The 20,000-nt window shown below is 39.1% G+C and overlaps 1 protein-coding gene across 1 annotated transcript in view; it reads right to left on the bottom strand.

Annotated features, from left to right (window-relative positions):
- Positions 1-8,741: 8,741 nt before the first annotated feature.
- Positions 8,742-20,000, bottom strand: part of LOC137659858 (limbic system-associated membrane protein-like) — a 234,897-nt gene continuing 223,638 nt past the window's right edge. Inside the window, exons 5-6 of the mRNA XM_068394640.1 lie at positions 11,245-11,413; positions 8,742-9,142 (exon numbers count right to left, since the gene is read on the bottom strand). Of these exons, the coding sequence (XP_068250741.1) occupies positions 8,853-9,142; positions 11,245-11,413 (459 nt within the window). The 3' untranslated portion in view covers positions 8,742-8,852. The remainder of the gene's footprint in view (positions 9,143-11,244; positions 11,414-20,000) is intronic.

Below are 20,000 nucleotides of genomic sequence, written 5' to 3'. Positions count from 1 at the left end.
TAGAGAATGAGTCTCCTTTGCTAGGTTAGGGGCGGACACAGGAAGCTTTGCTTCCCTAGTCCATGTTGGAAGGATTCTGTAAGAGATGATTCCTTCCTCTAGTGGCCTAGCAGACTGTCCTGTGTTGTTTTTTCTCGGGCTGGAGAATGAGTTTTCTCTGTTGCCCGGTGAAATAACTTCACCTAACTTTGTTCTGGTTGGGAAAAGGATAGCAAGTATTGCCAGTCTTCTCCCTAATAGACAACTCTACGTTAGGATGAGCTTCCCTAACTGCCGAGTGTGTCTCTTGCTAGAACGAAGTCTATAGGACCCTTATCCCTTCCCCACCTCTCTTTCTTTTATTTTCTTTTGGCCGCAGTCCTACTTCCGTACCTAGTATAGGTTAGGATGGAGGACCGGCTCAGCTCTCTGCCGACTGGCATTACGTGTCGGCCGGCAGAGACCCTTTGTTCTTTGCAGAGTGAACCCCAGACCTCTCTTGGTCTCCCTTCCATGTCTGCCGGTAGAGCCCGGCAGGCTATGGATTTTTTGGAAGCCTGAATGCTACATTCTCCCCTTCCATAAGTTCACTCTTTCTGGATGGAGGGTTGTATGGCAACGCCGCCTCATAACCTTACATCCATACTGTTTCTCTGACTATTGTGTTGCACCCCTAACCCGGCTGCCGGCTTAACAGCCGACAGCCGGGCAGGTGAAGGTTCTCTGGTTCTTGGCTACTGTCGGCGGGGATGGGTATTATTACCCTTGCCTGCCGGCAGTGGAAACACAGCCCGAATCTGCTGGCCACTACGATTAGCGGCCGGCAGCCGGGTATTAGTGTTTTCTACTGTCGGCTGGCAATGATTGCCGGCCGGCACACAGTCACGAATCAGTGGGCTGCCGCCTATTAATTAAAGATAGTATATCTTTGAACTATACAGGGGTAGGTGCCGGTCGGCACGTGCAGGCGCACGTCAGCACGTACCGGCGCGTGCTGGCTGGCACAACAGCATGCGATGTACAATAGTTGCTATATTTGTAGTGTAGTACACACTGCATTAGTAGAAACTGCTGTACAGAGTTTGTGATAACACTAAAGGTCTTCTTCATACTTAATGTTATCTTGTACAGCATTTTGTTGAGACCGCACAATATATAGAAAGTAAGTTCTTTCTGTATTCTTTTTATCCTGTATATTAAAACTTTATCTCAAGGTGTGAACTACACTTTAAATTTCCGTTTAGGAAATTACATAAGGTATTCTAGAATAGAATTAACCTTAGTTTTAATATCTCGGGAGGTTTCAGCAATTGACTGGACAGGAAATACAAGTATGTGTCTTTCCTTCTTTCTTTTATAGTTTTTCTATATAAGCTAAATGTCTCAATATAAGTAAAAGCCTTCACTTGATACTCATGGATTTTTCTTCTCTTTACAGGAGGACCATCCGAAGTGTGGGAGTGTGTTCTGTAATGTCCGCAGTAAGAATTTCTGTGGACATCATCTTAGCAGGAGGCACACAGCATGCGCAGCCTCCAGAGGTGATCTCCGGTATTGGAACCCCCAGGTTTGAGCAGTTTGTTCTAACCTGAATCCCAAGGCTTTTGACGACCCTAAGTCGACGGAGTCAAGGGATGCTGCCAGGGAAATGTTACGATCCTGGGTGAGGGATTTTCAGAAAAACACTTCAGGCCCCTACCTTCCAAATGAGAAGATGAGGGCCTACCTTTTCCCTAAAGCATCAGCTGATGCAATCATCCCCCATCCTCAGGTGGAGATACCAACTGCCCAGAATCCGGTAGAATCTGAAGTCTCGGCTGCCCTTTAAGACATCCAATTGGATGATAGGATGTCGGAGGTGTCGGATTCTACTGAGAAGGACATTCTAGGAGAAGGTCAGGAGGAGGAGGTGTTCCAGGCTCCTCAAGTAGAAGAGGAAGAAATCGTCGAAGTGTCGGTTACATCGGTTCCGGACTCAGAACCTGTTCCTTCTACATCGTCTGCTATCCCAGATGAACTGGGAAGGACTCTTTCTTCCATTGTTGAGATGATCCAACAAATTCAAAGGAAGAATGATGAGAAGGAAGCTGTAATGAAACTGGAGATACATAGACTTGCAGCATCACGTGGGCCCCAGAAGCGGCTCAGCGGAAAGGATCTTCCTTTGTGCTCGGATACCAATCCTTGGAAGTATGCCGAACACATGCCAATGACAACTGGGAAGATCGTGATCTCAGAAAAGTTGGGAGCAATTCCCCTGGAAGAAGTGGAGTTTTGGCCCAACAAAGATTCTTATGCGGACTGCTATGTCCATCTTAGGAAGGAGCCAGCCTCAAAGGAGGAGACGGAGCCGAAGGAGGTCATAGTTTTTGACCATAGTAAAGCTCAGACATTACTAGCGAGCTCGATGAAAGAGAGGGGCTTCACTAACTCAAAGGTGCCCGCCTTGAGTAAGAAGCTTCCCTCCTTTGTGGCCTCTCCTACCAGAGCCTTTCCCTTCTTGGAAAAGGATCTCTATAGCTTTATTAAAGCTAGGAGAGCCTGTAGAGTGTTCTTGTTCACCTCAGCTGCGGTGAGGCACAAACCGAGGAAATTGATCTCCTCTCGTATTTGGGGTAAAAACCTCTTTCCCAATGAAGTGGTTAAAGAGGTAGTAGACAAGGCCGCTACAGAGAATAGGAACCTTCTCAAAAAGTGGGGCTTAGATCTTAAGAGAAAGTCTTCTCCTGATGAGGGTCCACAACCCAAGAGGAAGACAAAAAGGCCTTGGCCATCCTCTTGGCCGGCTAAACCCTACCGGCAGCAACATCAACAGCAACTTCCTGTGACCGCGGTACCTCAGATAATGGCACAACCTCCAACCACGTACCAGCTGGTACCTCAACAAGTGGCGACACAGTCGCCAGTTTTTAACCCAGCCTTAGAAAGGCAGACTTCTTCCTTTCGTGCAAAAGCTAGAGGAACAGCCAGAGGTTCTTCTAGACGCCATTCAAGAGGAAGGGGATCTAGGGGAGGACACGGTCAAGGAGACAAGGCCTCAGGTCCACAACAGCAGAAGTGAGATACTTCCAGTAGGAGGGAGACTACAGCTATTTAGGGATCGCTGGACCTTCGATCCTTGGGCCCACAGCCTAATGAAGAATGGACTAGGTTGGAGCTGGAGCAGTCCTCCACCTCAATTTCCTCAATTCTTCCAACACTCAACCCCCATTCTGGAAGAATATGTCCGAGAGCTCTTAGACAAAAGAGTAATCCGGAAAGTTAAGTCCATCAAATTCCAAGGAAGGCTGTTTTGTGTTCCTAAGAAAGACTCAGAAAAACTCAGAGTCATTCTAGACTTGTCGCCACTCAACAAGTTCATAGTGAACAACAAGTTCAGAATGCTCACACTTCAAGAGATAAGGACCCTACTGCCCAAAAGGGCATATACTGTTTCTATAGACTTGTCTGACGCTTATTGGTACGTTCCAATTAATCGTCACCTCTCCTCCTACCTAGGCTTCAAGTCACATTGATAACTTTACGCCTTCAGAACCATGCTTTTCGGGCTAAACATAGCCCCAAGGATTTTCACTAAGCTCGTGAACGCAGCCATCCATCAATTACGCCTAAAGGGGGTCAAAGTAGTGGCCTACTTGGACGACTGGCTGGTGTGGGCAGAATTCAGGAGAGAATGCATGCAGGCTTCCAAGATAGTGATCCAGTTCCTGGAACATCTGGGATTCAAGATCAACATCAAAAAGTCTCGACCTTCTCCAGCTCAAACATTTCAGTGGTTGGGAATCTACTGGAATTTGGAGTCACATCGATATTCCATTCCTGGGAAAGAAATAGCAGGATCTGTCAAGAGACTAGTGAAATCCAAACGGATATCATGACGTGAACAGGAGAGAGTGCTGGACTCTCTACAGTTTTCTTCGATAACAGACCCAGTGCTAAGAGCACAGCTAAAGGATGCAACAGGAGTTTGGAGAAAATATGCATCAAACGCGCGAAGAGTTCTAATAAGACCTCTACCGACTCGACTGCGAACGCTTCTTAAGCCGCGGTCCAATGCCAAGCAGTTGAAGATATCAATACTTCTTCAACCTCCTCCCCCGACAGTAACTATCCACACAGACACCTCAAAGGAAGGCTTGGGAGGTCACTCCCATCAGAAGAGAGACCAGGGAGCTTGGTCCAATCTTTTCAAGTCTTTTCACATCAACTTTCTAGAAGCCATGGCAGTTCTTCTGACACTAAAGAAAGTATCTCCTCGCCACTCGACCCACATAAGACTGGTTCTAGACAGCGAGGTGGTAGTGAGATGCCTGAATCGACAAGGGTCGAGGTCACCTCAAATCAACCAAGTGATGTTGGCCACATTACGTTTGGCGGAATGGAAGAAATGGCACCTGTCAGCAGTTTACATTCAAGGGTTCCGCAATGTGACAGCGGACGCTCTATCCAGGTTTACACCTATAGAGTCAGAATGGTCAGTTGACGCAGGATCGTTCTCCTTCATCTCGAGCCTAGTCCCGGAGCTGCAGATAGACCTCTTTGCGACGATAGACAACAAGAAAATAGATTGTTTCGTGTCCCCATAGAGGATCCGCTAGCGGAGCCAGTGGACGCTATATCCCTAGACTGGAACAGATGGTCCAATATTTATCTGTTCCTCCGCACAACCTCCTTTTGAAGGTTCTCGATAAGCTGAGATCCTTCAAAGGGAAAGGAGCAGTAGTGGCCCACAAGTGGCCAAATAGCGTGTGGTTCCCTCTGGCATTGGAACTAGGACTAAAATTCGTACCGCTACCGGATCCATCCCTGTCTCAGTGAGTACAGAAGTCGACTGTCTTCGCTCCATCACAGAAAACACGGAACCTACATCTCATGATTTTCTCTCCTTAGCAGTGAGAAAAAGATTCGGTGTTAAAAAGTCAGTTTACACTTTTGGAGGAAACCAGAAGACATTAAGAGGCTTCAGGGAAGAAATAGCTATCTTTTGTCAAGGCAAGGAAACCAAAAGAAATCCCGACAGATTCCTATTTATCACTCTTCATTCACCTTCATGAGCAAGGTTTAGCAGCCAACACAATTCTATTGTTCAAGCCTGCCTTGACAAGTCAGATACCATATGCCTTACTGGTCGACCTTTCTAACGACATTCTTAATGAATTACAAAGGCCCATGCTGGGCTTAGCCTTTCAGCGCTTCCAAAGACCCTTTGCATGGTCATTAGATATGATTCTTCATTGTGTATAAATAATGAACAATGAGGAATGTGTGTAAAAGGTTTTGAATTTAAGACATATTTCTGTTTGTACTCGCTTTGGGGGCCAGAGTTAGTGAAATAGTGGCTCTCTCTATAGAGGAAGGCCACGTCCAGTTCATGGAGGGAGAACTGAATCTATTTCCAGACCCAACGTTTCTTACCAGGAACAAGCTACCCACCAACATGTGAGGTCCCTAGAGAATCTGCCCTCTGAAGGAAGATGCATCTTTATGTCCAGTGGAGTGCCTAAAGGTCTATCTTCATAGAACTTCAGACTTTATGGGAGGACAGCTGTTCAGAAGAGAAACCCTGGGTTCAAAGTTATCTATAACTAAGGGCGAAATTCACCAGTGTTATTCGCAGAATGGATCCAGACAGTACACCCGTTAGTCATGATCCGAGGAAAGTTGCCTCCTCCATAAAATTTCTTTAATTATATGGACTTTGAACATCTTTGTTTGCACACCAGCTGGTAGTCATCCAAGGCATTCTTTATTCACTATGCGAAGCAAGTGGAGCAACTTAAGAGATCTGTGGTAGCAGCAGGTAGAATTCTTTAACCTTCTGTTTTAAGTCTGCGAGGAACAGTGTAATTAATTTGGGACGATTAATTAAAAGGGTGTGTGTGTAGTCACTGTATGTTACTACACACTGAGCGATAGGCCACGAAAGTTTCCTTACGAACTGTTCCATTGACGTCGGTGAACTATAGCATAATACACACACTTTTGCCAAGCGTTTTTTATGCTAGTGTAAATAAACAGTATACAGACTATATCATTATTATTAATAATTCAATTGAAGTGGCAAATCTGTTTCCTTGTAGGCGAAACAATATTTTCTGTTGACTGTTTTTGTTTATAAATGTTGATCTGATATGTACGTTTATTAAATTTTAATAAACTAGTTCATAGTGAACCCTGCATCTTATTCGGCCACACTCATTTTATTAGAAATGTACTAAGCATTAAGATTAAAATATGGATACTTTTATCATGGTATGTCTTTGAAGACTGTTCCCTGATTCAAGCAAAAGTCCACTCACTCTAACCCTTCCTTGGAAGGGTTGATGTGGTACCCTAACGGGATAGTGACAAAGAGGCAAAATTTGTTCCTATGCGGATACAACCATTATCCAATAGTTAATAAGAGTAGTCACATTGGGGAAGGTGTCACAAATTCATACTGACATTGGTGACTCTTATACAAACTTTGCTTTATTGTATAGGGCGAGACCACTGTACAAGCTTGTCATTTTGTCATCCATAGTTATTATGTACTCCTCGAGACTTTTTCCAGAGTCTAGTACGACTCTTTCCTGTAGGGGGCAGGAAGCACTAACATAGATCATGCTTAGATGAAATGATGTATGACGGTAACCTCATAGGTCTCTAGGTCTAGACGGAGCAGAAAAATACTTTCTTGAGAGTACGGCACCGATTGAGAATCCACAGATATAGAAATGCTCTGGTAAACTTCCATCAGGACGACATGGCTTGAGCCCAAAAAACGGATTTTGAGCTAAGCGAAAAATGTTTTTTGGGTGAGGTAGCCATGTCGTGCTGATGGACCCGCCCTTCCTTTTCTTGTAAAAGGGCTTTTTGACCCCTCCCTATAGTACAGTATCTGTAGCACCTCACATATCACTACAAGGAATAAAGAGGGCGCTACCGCCTTCATCAGATACACACTGGAAACGGAATAGGAGAGATGCGTTATGAGTGGCTCTCTTTTCATTTTCGTTTCAGATTCTTGTCACTGTACCCCCTCGAAGCGTTAATACTGTTCGGGGTGAAGAAAGCTATTTGACGTGTCAAGAATACGTCCTCTGATATTATGCGATATCCCTGTGAGATTATTTAGGGATATTCGCTCCAGGAGTTAGAATTCTGGATACCTTAAGGTAAAATTCTTTGGGAATATCACTGTAGTCAAATATACCCTAGAAAGGTACCTATTAGGAACTTCAACCAGGACGACATGGCTACCTCACCAAAAAATAGATTTTTCGCTTCGCTCAAAATCCGTTATATATGTATATATATATGTATATATATATATATATATATATATATATATATATATATATATATATATATATATATATATATATATATGTATATATATATATATATATATATATATATATATATATATATATATATATATAGATATAGATATATATATATATATATATATATATATATATATATATATATATATATATATATGTACATATATATATATATATATATATATATATATATATATATATATATATATATATATATATATATATATATATATATATATATATATACATATATGTATACATATATATATAAATATATATGTATATATATATATATATATATATATATGTATATATATACAGTATATATATATGTATATATATATATATATATATATATATATATATATATATATATATATATATATTTATATATATATATATCTATATATATATGTATGTATATATATATATATATATATATATATATATCTATGTTTATATATATATATATATATATATATATATATAAATATATATATATATATATATATATATATATATATATATATATATATATATATATATATATATATATATATATATATACTTTCCAACTAAGGCAATTTTTGTGCAATTGAATAAGAAACAGACCGAAGGTGATAGTCAAGAGTAAATTTGCGATAAAGAATCACACCTAAGATTTGTACTCTACATAGTTAAAGAATCATTATCTATGAATAAGTCTGGGTGTCGAGGAGCCACTCTCCTGAACATACTTACAATTATACACTGAGTTTTGTCTTGGTTTACCATGCACTAGTTTCAACAACCTCAGATCGAAATTCAGGGGATGGAATATAGGCAAACAGAATAGTATCATATGCGTATACACCAAGCTTGTTTCTTAGGCAAAACCACAGGTTTAAAGGTTTAAAGGTTTAAAGGCAGCTTATGAATAACAGGGGTAAGGGACAGTGACACAGCCCTATCAAGTAGGACAATGTCCTAGAGACTGACCATTTTACATATGATCAGCGCCCAAGACCAATCTCCATTCAAGCTAGGTCCAAGGAAGGCCAGGCAATGGCTGTTGATGACTCAGCAGATAGACCTATAGGCTCCCCCCTCCCCTCTCCTTAGCTCACAAGGAGGGTGAGGTTGCAGCGACCAAAGGAACTAATGAGGTTGAACGGTACTGGAACCCCAGTCTGGCAATCACCAGGCAAGGACGCTACCACCAGGCCACCACCATATATAGTATATAGTATGAAAAGTAATGGGTTAAGACCTACCACCCTGAGGAACACAAACTACACCATATATGTGTGAGTAACTGCTCATCTAGTAGCCATTTTCTTTATGCTTGATGATTCAGGGAAAAAACACACACAAAAAAAGCTCTTTTAGATAGTTTATAAATAAGCAACTGTTCTTTACTACGAATGAAGTTAGGTCAACTTCAAAGATACACAATTAACTTTCCCAACCCCCTCTCAATAAAGAAAACGAAAGCAAAAGAAAGAAGTGCATTCTGAACACAAAAGGAGAAAAGATATTTCTACTAAGAAAATATAATATAGTTTTTTATCTAAAGGTGTCTGCCTCTGGAAGCATCGTGCTGGATAAAGACAAACGGAAGCCGTCGTTTTCAGTGGAAGAAACGGGTCCCACAACATATAGTTCATCAACAGCATCTTTCTCGGGGATCACCTTTGCGGTAGACCTATGACCATAGAACGGTGATATTGACGAAAGAGGTATAAGAATGAGTAACAGAAGCATCAGAGAGGGCAGTCCTATTCCAGAGGCCCTCCTGTGGATGCTAGTGGCGGCGGATGTTCCGTTCTTGTGATGAATGGCAGCGGGGTGCTCACCTGCAACAGAGAAACAACACTTAAATATTCCAGATTTAGTTTAAAAATCACGTTGTATATGCATCATTTTCCTTATGCGCTTTCATGCAGGCCCCAAGGATTTGAGGCTTGGAAAATTCAATTTTGAGAAATGAGATCCTCATTAGGATCATGACAAGTGATCATTTCAAAGCAAGATATAAGTCGTGAAATTATTATGTTTCTTTTCTTGAAGAATCATATGGTGGAAAATATTCTAATCCAATCTAAGGTTCTTATTTTCACCAGTTTTTTATGGAAAAGTAAAAAAGGCTGTATGATAAATCATAACTCTTTCACTATGTCAAAAGTGAAATTGGTCTTATTTCTTTTACGCGTTTCATGCTGAATATTTGCTTATATTGCAAATAGTGAAGACTTTGGAGCATATATTCATTATAGATTGAAAGTCAACACAGAATATCATAACATAATTCATCAATCCTTAGGTATCTTGTGATGACTTTTTTAGATAATTTGACCTGCTATGAAAGTAACGCTATCCGCACTATCTTTTATAACACACACAAAACAATTGACTCTTAACTAAAATGATAAGATTTTTGTCCCCTTAGAATAGTTTTTACCTGGATACAAATTGTAAGGAAATAAAACATTTAAAAAAAATCTATTAGCTCATGAATTTTACTTTTCACAAATTAAGTTCATCATAGTAGTCCATACACCTTCTTCAACTTTTACTTCCATATATCTGATATTATTATTATTATTATTATTATTATTATTATTATTATTATTATTATTATTATTATTATTATTATTATTATTATTATTATTATTATTACGATAGTTACTAATAAGAGATTTAATAAAAAAAAAAAAGAATACCAATGCGACTGATTACTCCTATTTTAAACATTACAGCTGACTGCTGTTATTCTTAAGAACAAATGCAGTCCTTCCTGATCAAAACATAATGATTATTGAATTTATGAACGTTAGAGACTAATCATGTATGCCTACCAAGCATAAATCAAGAAAATTGTCGGTTAAAATCTTTCGATCCTTAGGATTAGAGCGATGGAAAATATAACCAAAATAACTTACTCTTTCGTTGATTATAAGAAAACAGGTAGTGCCAAGAATTGATAAAAAGGTGTGCCTGCTATTGTTGCGTATTTTTTTCTTTTTCCAAGAATCTACCAACAAAATATCGGATTAGTCAGATTATTCGTCATTAAGAATCCAAAAATGACAAGAATCAATAAAAAATAACTGGGTTTTACCCTTCGGTAATCACTTTGACTGTAATTATTTCTAAAATTAAATGTTCCAACTGCCACCATTCTCTCATCCCTGGTGACAAAGGCACGACACATATGATTCAATAGAAGTAACTGCTAATATTCTCAGCAGACAATAGTTGTTAAAAAAAAACCAAGAAAACTACTAACTCTTATCATTCTTTAAGACAAGGAATGCAGACAAACGTTTGGTTGCTAATATTTCAGTGTCTCGTTGAAACTAAGAAAGACAGACACGGAATCAGAAATGACTTCAGTGAACTCTTGAATTCCTACAAACCTTGACTTTCTAAGATTAAATTAAATTAGATTATACACATTTTCAATCACTAAATTTTTTTTTCAAGAATAACCCGCTATATGTGGCCATATATGTCCAAATTAATAATAAAAAAAAAATGGTTACTATCATGCATAAACTATTGAGAACTGATCTGTTTAAAGAAAGAGTCAAAGTAATCTATTTCCCCATTGTTAATAGTAAGATTAAATATATGCAAACACATGATTTAATTTTCTGTTCAGCAGAAAGAAATATATTTCTAATCTGGCTCTAAAGATCTGACCGTTTCAACAATTTATCTTTAACACTCGTCATGCTAATAATGTATGAAACAGGTTGATACTAGCATTCTTTAATCATTGGGAAAACGTGTAGGCATAAAATGAATCATAAAGTATTGTTAACCGTCATTCTTAACCATGAAAAGGTCTAATCAGGAGGGAATAGGAAAAAAAAAAATACCGGTAACTACTCTTTTAGTCATTAAGGAGCACAAACATGTCCATAATGAAAGTCAATTTGTAGCTTGTACTTACTGGGTATGATATGAACCATGACGTGATAAGTTTCAGCATTAGCAGGCGTACAAGTGTACCTGCCTTCGTCAGTGACAGACGCCTTTTGAATGAGCAATCTGGATGAGGATGCCGCACCGTGCTCTGTAACGACCGTGATGCCCCCTCGCGGAGAGTCGTAGGAGAGTAGCTGAAAAAAAAAAAAAAAAAAAAAAAAAAAAAAAAAAAAAAAAAAAATTATAAATTACAATCTTGTTTAGTGGATTATCTATGAATACTAAGTAACCACTTTTGGCAATGATTAAATAAATTATAAAAGGATATTTTTTTTTTTCGGTGAGGTCTTTCTCCTGCTCACCTCACCAAAACAGAAAAAATATAAATTTTCATTGACCCCTATATTTGTTTAGAATAACTGGTCAACTGTTTCGGGGAATGGGGAGATTGGATAGTCATCAGAGAATTGGTATGAACCTAAGGAAAATATAATTAACCTATCCACAATACGGGTGACACTTCAAAGAAGGAAACTGATCTTTAAAAGAAAGGACGAAAATGAATGACTACACAGAATTTGCAATGAAATTATCCTCTATTTGTTTTGTTTTTTAGGACCATTATTATCCTTATTACAAGCTAAGCTACAACCCTAGCTGGAAAAGCAAAAGGCTATAAGCCCCAGGGCTCCAACTAGGAAAAATAGCCAGTGAGGGAAGGAAATAAGGAAATGATTAAATTACAAGAGAAGTAATGAAGAGTTAAAAATGAAATATTTTGAAAACAGTGACAACATTATATCAAAAGACTGTGCCCGAGAAATAACTACCCCAAAGACAATGTCCTGAGGAAACATTTACTGTCTGTCCCAAGTATGCATAGTCATTAACAATCTCTAAAGGTTCGTCCATAACTCGTATTTGATTTCTAAATTTTAATTGAACATTATCTTAATTTTACTCATATCCATTTCCAGTCCCATATTGCTGCTTTCTCTATATAAACTTTCTATTATTTTTTGCAATTCCTCCCATGATTCACTTAATACTACTATGTCATCTGTAAATCTCAAGATGTTAAGGCATTATCCATTAAAATTATTCCTCCCATTTTCCGATCAAAAGTTTTTAAAAACTTTGTAAAGACCTGACCCAGGAAGGGAGTGAAGTACACACGGGTAAAATTCAAAGTTTATTTATTGGTTCTCTCTGAGAGTGTTATGTATGGCTTGAACAAGTGGTTAGGTAGTACAACAACACTTCCGTCTCAAATGCCTCTTTGAGAAAAGAGAATGTGTTTTCTCAGTACTCTTCAAACACTTATTCTTAGTCTATAAATGTACAAACAATATACATACATATATCAAAGAAAAGAAGAGAACATAAGGAACATGATGACATACATTTCAAATGAAATATTTTGATAGTTAAGACAAAAAAAAAATTACTCAGCCCTCTTTACTCTATTTATTTGTTGCTTAAATAACTTTGACACATTACATAGAGTACTTTATGACTATCCATAACAGGAAAAAAGTTTCTTTTCTCTAAGAACAATATATAATAATATCTGCACAAGTGTTCGCTTGATATGAAATACGGATTACAGTATATTGAAGAAACACAGGACCTCAGTTTTTTGAAGGATCGAGTTCATAACCCTCGTGCCGTATATGACTCCTGCCCTAATTAGTGGAGCTGTTTGCATGCTTAGATAAATAAAGATACTTTTAGGCGGTCGATAGACACCCAAGGGGCACGACCCTCCATTTGAATGTTGAACGTTTTCTCACTTCTTTCTAACACACTGTATGGGCCCTCATACTGGGGAGAGAGAGGTGGGCGGTGATGGTCAACTCTAACGAACACATAAGGGACATTGAATAGGTTCAATGGCACATATCTTTTTGTGACATTGGAATACAGCTGTTTTGCAGGCATGATTTTTTGTATGATATTTCGTATGTCTGCCAAACCCTGCGGCTTGTTGCTGCCTGGAAGGACATCCGCTTGTATTCATATTATTGGACCAAACAATGCTTCAGCTGGCGACAAATTAAGTGCTGCATGGAGGGTGGTACAGAGACTAAGCAGCCAGTGTTGATCTTGACACCTAGCCATAGGAGAATCTTTTAACGTGTGGTGAAAACGTTCCACCATGCCATTCGTCTCTGGGTTATATGCTTAAGTGGGATGTAAGGACGTGCCCAGGGATGCTGCAAATGCCTCCCACAGGCATGACGTGAAACTTGTTCCTCTATCACTCACAATGGTTTCTGGAACACTCTGTTGAGTCCCTACTGAAAAAAAGAGCATTTGCACAACTCTCAGCTGTCGGCTGACGAAGGGGGCCCGCATTTGGCCACCATGTATTTCTATCAACTATCGTAAATAAATACCGGTATCCCTCTGATAGAGTCAGGGGACCCACTATATCCACATGGATGTGGGCTAGAAATGTAGCTGATAATCTAAATTTACCCACGCCAGTTTCTACATGCTTACTTACTTTCGCTTTTTGACAAGAAACACATTTCCTACCTCAAACCTTTAAATCACTTTTCATATACCCCTCCATAATTATCTATCTCATTAGTTTCATTATTAAATGGCCAGAAGGGTGAGAGAGATTATACACATTTTCAAAAGCAGTCTTTCTGAAAGGCAACGGCAGGTATGGGCACGCCCTTCCTGTACTTATTTCACACTGTAGGGAAAACCCCCAGAGTTTATAAGAAATCCACTTCAAATTATTATCCTCACGAAGGAGGTGCACTAATTATCATTCACTTGACATGCCGCGATATCATTGTAATTTATTCCTAGTTGCACTGCGTTTAGGGCATTCCATGAGAGGGCATCTGCTACTTTATTTGTGTTTCCCCTAATGTATGTAACCCGGCAGGGAAAATACGCGATGGCTGAAAGCTGGCATTGCTGATGGGAAGACCATGCATCTGTGGCTTTAGTAAATGCATTGATGAGAGGCAGATGGTCCGTCTGGATGGTGTAGAGCTTACCCTCGAGGAGATGGCAGAATTGGTGTACGCTGTTGTACATCAACAGCAGCTCTCTGTCGAAGGTAGAGTACTTCCTCTCTGGGCCCGTTAATTTCTTACTGTAGAAGGCGAGTGGCTGCTTTGCATTCGACTTCTGTTGCTCTAACACGCCTCTAATGGCAATGCCACTGATATCCGTTGTGAGAATTAGATCTCCATCAGGAGAGGAATATGATAACCTTGTAGCAGATGCCAGGGCTCTCTTGGTTTCATCGAACGACTTCTGAAGTTATGGCGCCCAGGTCAATTTCTTCGGTTTCCCTTGATGGGCGCCACATGGAGGTGCAATGATTTCTGCTACATACAGCAGGATACGTTGATAATAATTTATCATTTCGGTAAATTCCAGAAGACTTTTTACGTCCTTGGGGATGGGAAAACTCTCGATGGCGGCCACCTTCTCTGGGAGTGGAGAAATCCCTCCTGCTTCGATTCTGTGCCCATGGGACTCCACTGAAGACCTTGCCTACTCACATTTATCAGGTCTGACTACGAGACCATTTTCCTTAAGGCATTGTAGTACTCTATGGATGTCGTGAATATGCTGCCCGAAGAGGGGCTATACATAGGTATATCAACGACAAACAAGACAACGAAAGGCATGTCCCCCATGATGGAATCCATTAGGCGCTGAAACGTGGTATCTGCATTCCTGAGATCAAAGCAGGTGAGGTTGAAAGTGTAAGTGCTAAATGGGGTAATTATGGCAGTTTTAGGGTTGTCTTCTGTGGCAACGGACACTTAAAAATAATCTTTAAGAAGATCTAATTTGGAGAAATATTTTGCCCCTGCAGAATTATTATTTGTAATATCAATAATTTTGGAAGAGGGTAACGATCTGGAACTGTGACATTGTTAAGACGACGATAATCCCACAGGGCCTCCACACACTGTCTGCCTTGGCTATGATGTCTAGGTAGGATCCCAAGATGAGAAATCTATTTGGCAGATTCCTGCTTGCTCCAAGCTAGAGAACACTTCCTTGGCGAATTTAAATTTCTCTGCTGACAATCCCCTGTAGCGGGAGTAACCAGGAGGCCCTTCTGTGACAATGTGATGTTTAACCCCTTGCTGGGGGGCCCCAGGGAGACAATCGGCTAAGTCTTCCTTCTCGAATTCCTCCATAAGAGCCTTGAACTCACGTGGTGTATCAAAGCTTATGTTCACAGCCATCCCCATTCCCTGTGGCTGCAGAAGGGGCTTGGAGGCGACGTCCACTGCGAGTTTGAAAGTTTGAAGAAAATCAGCTTCCGGCAAGGGCTGCCCGACGTTAGCTACTACGCACGGCCAACGGAATTTTTCAACTTGGAAGGATAACTCATTCCTTCTCACTCCACTGATCTTGTGTCTTCCCCCCTTGCGGTGATGATTATAAGTCCTTTGTAGCTCCGGTGAGAGGCATTACTTGATGAATCTGGAATGAATGATCTGCATGCACCAGTGTCCAATAGAAATCTCCTTCCGGACTTGTTAACCCTTATGAAAAAGAACACTGGTTGGTTAACAGTATTGACTGACCCATGTGGATACTGATACCGATAATTTGGCACTCTAGCAGGGTCCTCACTCTCTTGGGTAGAAGGATGTTGGCGGGATGCATGACTTCTTTGCGGGACTGTTGCGGGCTGGTGCAGCCATACACTATGTTTTTTTTTGACATCCAGCTGCAGGGCTTTTTCTTGCTTCTCCGGGGGCTTTGGGTGGAAGGGTTGGCAAACTTTTTGCCTTAGTATCCCCCAACGGGGTGTAAAGTAGTCTAAAAAAATCCTTGGCCCCTTTCGTCGGCGGGGGGTGGGGGGCTGAATACATTTCCAGTAGGTGAGCCTTGATGTTATCATATAGGATGGGCCTTGGTTGCTCCCGGTACCAAGGGTTAATAAGTCTCCAGATGTCATTGGGTAAAAATTCCAGGAGTATGTCTGTCATACATTGTGTACATGTAATTTGTTGGTTACGGAAAATAGATTCAGCTCTGTTGAACCACACCTTGGCGCTGTGAGGTTTGAATAAGGGGAGTTTCATGTGAGTGGCAGCGACTGCATCCATATAGGTTTCTGAGTCGCTCATGTTTGATATGTCAGTTTCGGGGGTCACCAATGTAGAGACCTGACCCAGGAGGGGAGCGAAGTAGACGCGGGTAAAATTCAAAGTGTATTTATTGGTTCTGTCTGACATTCTTATGTATGGTTTGTGCGAGCGGTTGGGTAGTACAACACTTCCATCTCAAATGCCTCTTTCATAAAAGAAAATGAGTTTTCTCAGTACTCTTCAAACACGTATTCTTAGTCTATAAATCTAAAACAAATATACATACATATATCAATGAAAAGAAGAAAACTAAAGGAACATGCTGAAATAAAATTCAAATGGAATATTGTAATAGTTAAGACAGCAGAAAAAGAATTAATTACTCAGCCCTCTTTACTTTGTTAATAATTGCTTAAATGACCTCGATACAGGCAGTATGTTGTACAGGGCACCTGCCACCCGTTAAGATACTACCGCTAGAGAGTTATGGTGTCTTTGACTGGCCAGGCAGTTCTACATTGGATCCTTCAGTCCGTTTATGGTTTATTTCCCCTTTGTCTACACATACCCAATAGTCTGGCCTATTCTTTACATATTCCCTCAGTCCTCAAACACCTGACTACACTGAGATTGTCAAACAATTCTTCTCTCATGGGGTTAACTACTGCACTGTAATTGTTCAGTGGCCACTTTCCTCTTGGTAAGGATAGAAGAGACTCTTTAACAGCTCTTCTAGGATAAGAACACTCCAAAATCCAACCATTGTTCTCTAGTCTTAGGTAGTGCCATAGCCTTCCACTGTCTTGGGTTAGAGGATCTCTTACTTGAGGGTAAACTCGAGTACACTATTCTATCTAATTTCTCTTCCTCCTATTTTGGTAAACTTATAGATTATTTAGGAAATATTTATTTAAATTTTATTTTCTTAGAATATATTATTTTTCCTTTTTTCCTTTCCTCAATGACCTATTTTCTCTGTTGGAGACCCTGGACTTAGAGCATCCGGCTTTTGCAACTAGGGTTGTACCTTAGCTAATAATAATAATAATAATAATAATAATAATAATAATAATAATAATAATAATAATAGTGGACTTTGTGAGCAGACCTAACGGAAAGATAATTTCTTTCTCTCTAAGAATAATATAAAATAATATCTGCACAAGAACTCGTTTGATATGAAATAAGGATTACAGCATATTGAAGAAACACACGACCTCAATTCCTTGGAGGATCGAGTGCTTAACACTCATTCCATACAACTTCTTCTGAACATAATTCAACAGAAATTAGGTCTTCCTGTGTAGCTCCTTTCTCAAACAGAAATTTATCAGTATCTGTATGTAGTTTTAGGATTGCTGGACATTTTGTATAGATATCATCATGTGTTTTAACATCAGATTCGTCAATTCATATTCTTTGAAGGGATTTCAATACTGCTGATGATTTGACAGAATCAAAGGCTTTCTCATAGTCTCTAACTACCACAATTTGTTGATATATCCTCTAGCAGGTTACATATATGTATATGGTATGTTCTTGAATATCCACTTCTAAAGCCCGCCTGCTCTCTAGGTTGATTAAAGTCTAGGTGTCTTTTTATTTGGCCTAATATTATCTTTGTAAATATCATTTGTGTGAGTGGGTGGGTGAGTGTGTGTGCACCCGTGTGTCTTTTTGTGTCTTTGTGTGTACGTGTGTGTTTATATATACACAGTATCATCATCATATACTGCTATGCACATTGACGCAAAGGGCTTTTACTAGATTTCGCAAGTCACCACTATCATGAGCTTTTAATTCAAATACATATCCATTCATCATCTCCGACTTCGCGCTTCATAGTCCTCATCAATATAAGCTTGGGTCTTCCAACTCTTCTACTACCTTTTAGAATAATTTATCTTTGTTAGAGCAAAGAGCATGCCCATATAATCTCCATCTAACCCTCACCATGATCTCATCCACATATGGCACGCAAGTAATCTCTCTTATAGTTTGATTTCTAACCTTGTCTTGCAATTTAACTCCCAATATTCTTCTACTGGCTTTGTTCCTAAGTCTTCTAAATCTGTTGGACATTACTTCATTGTCATACTACTACTCATGTCCATACAGCAACACCGATCTCACTAAACGGCTATATAGCCTGATTTTAATATGTAATTTCAATTGGATTTCCGAACTTACTTTATTTAGCCATTGTCTGAATTGCTTTTTCCAATCTTTCATTAAACTCCAATTCTAAACATCCTGTATTATAAACCATAATATGCATATGCATTTATGAGAAAAGGGGGTTACTTGTTATGTAGAATCTTTTCTGTTAGAAATATTGGCTAGTGGAAAACCAAAATGTTTTATGTTTAAATGATATTTCAGAAAGGAAGCTGAATAATTCACTGTTGCAAATGTTAAATTTTTTGTTGCTGTCATTGTAGAAAGCTTGCACACAATGGTGTAGCTGATAATGTCTGACTTGACTATAGTCTTCTAATTCTAAAGCAAATGTAGGTTTAAAGGTCGTTCATAAATGGCAAAGGGAAGGGACAGTGACATTGCCCTAGCATGCTGGACAATGCCATATATATTGAACATATGTAAATATGATCAGCCACCACGCCCCCTCTCCACCCAAGCTAGGACCGATGAGGGCCAGAAAATGGCTGCTCATGATTCAGAAGATAGACCTCCCCAAAACCTCTATCCTTACCTCACAAGGATTATGAGGTTACAACGACCAAAGAAACTATCGAATTTGAGCAGGACTCAAACCCCAGTCTGGAGTTCCCCAGTCAAGGACGTTACACCATCGGCCACCCTAACCCTGAAGGGATTGGTAAAGAGGTAGAATGTATTTATTGTATTTCTAATAGTGAAGGTAACTTTTCATCCCATTATTTACTTATATATTTGTTTTCTTTGAACGGGAGACTAGAAATACAATGTATTTACTACAGTCCCAGCAATAATTTATTGCAATTATTTGAATAATGCTCCTAAACATTTGCTTTATACACAACTGAAAAAGCTAAAAGAAGTCATAACTTTGAAGTCATATTCCAAATTCATCATTTTTTATCATTAGACTATTTCTCTTTCCACCATTGACGCAAGACATTCCCACCCGATATGGAGTTCATGCTACAGTAACGTATTCATTTTCTGTTCTGAAATATTATTTTAACAAATAACAGTAATGTTTTTGAAAAGACATTATTTTTCAGTTAAAAGGATTCTTAACAGCAAGTAAAAGAAGGTTCCGCAGACATACACATGTTTACAAAGTGTAATATAAGATTTAATACTAAGTGACACCTTGAGAACATCCCATGCCACGTAAAAAAACTGTTTCACGTTTGTTGCATACTATGTAAAAACAAGCGTAGATTTAGATCCTAGGCAGGGAGTAATTGTTTATTATCGACGAAACTTCTCCAGGTGTCTGAGATTGTATGGCAGTCCAAATTCTGTATTAAAGGGCATTTGTTATTAATTTGAAAGAAAATCATATCATTATCATTAGATATAAAATAATCATAAAACAGCAAAGTATCACATACTTAGTGACCAGCTTTAATGGGGAAATATGCTGATATATATATATATATATATATATATATATATATATATATATATATATATATATATATATATATATACATATATATATATATATATATATATATATATA

This window comes from Palaemon carinicauda, chromosome 20 (assembly GCF_036898095.1).
Source record: "Palaemon carinicauda isolate YSFRI2023 chromosome 20, ASM3689809v2, whole genome shotgun sequence".
NCBI lineage: Eukaryota > Metazoa > Arthropoda > Malacostraca > Decapoda > Palaemonidae > Palaemon > Palaemon carinicauda.
The sequence above is the reverse complement of the archived record's forward strand: the minus strand, read 5'-3'. Positions and strand labels throughout refer to the sequence as shown.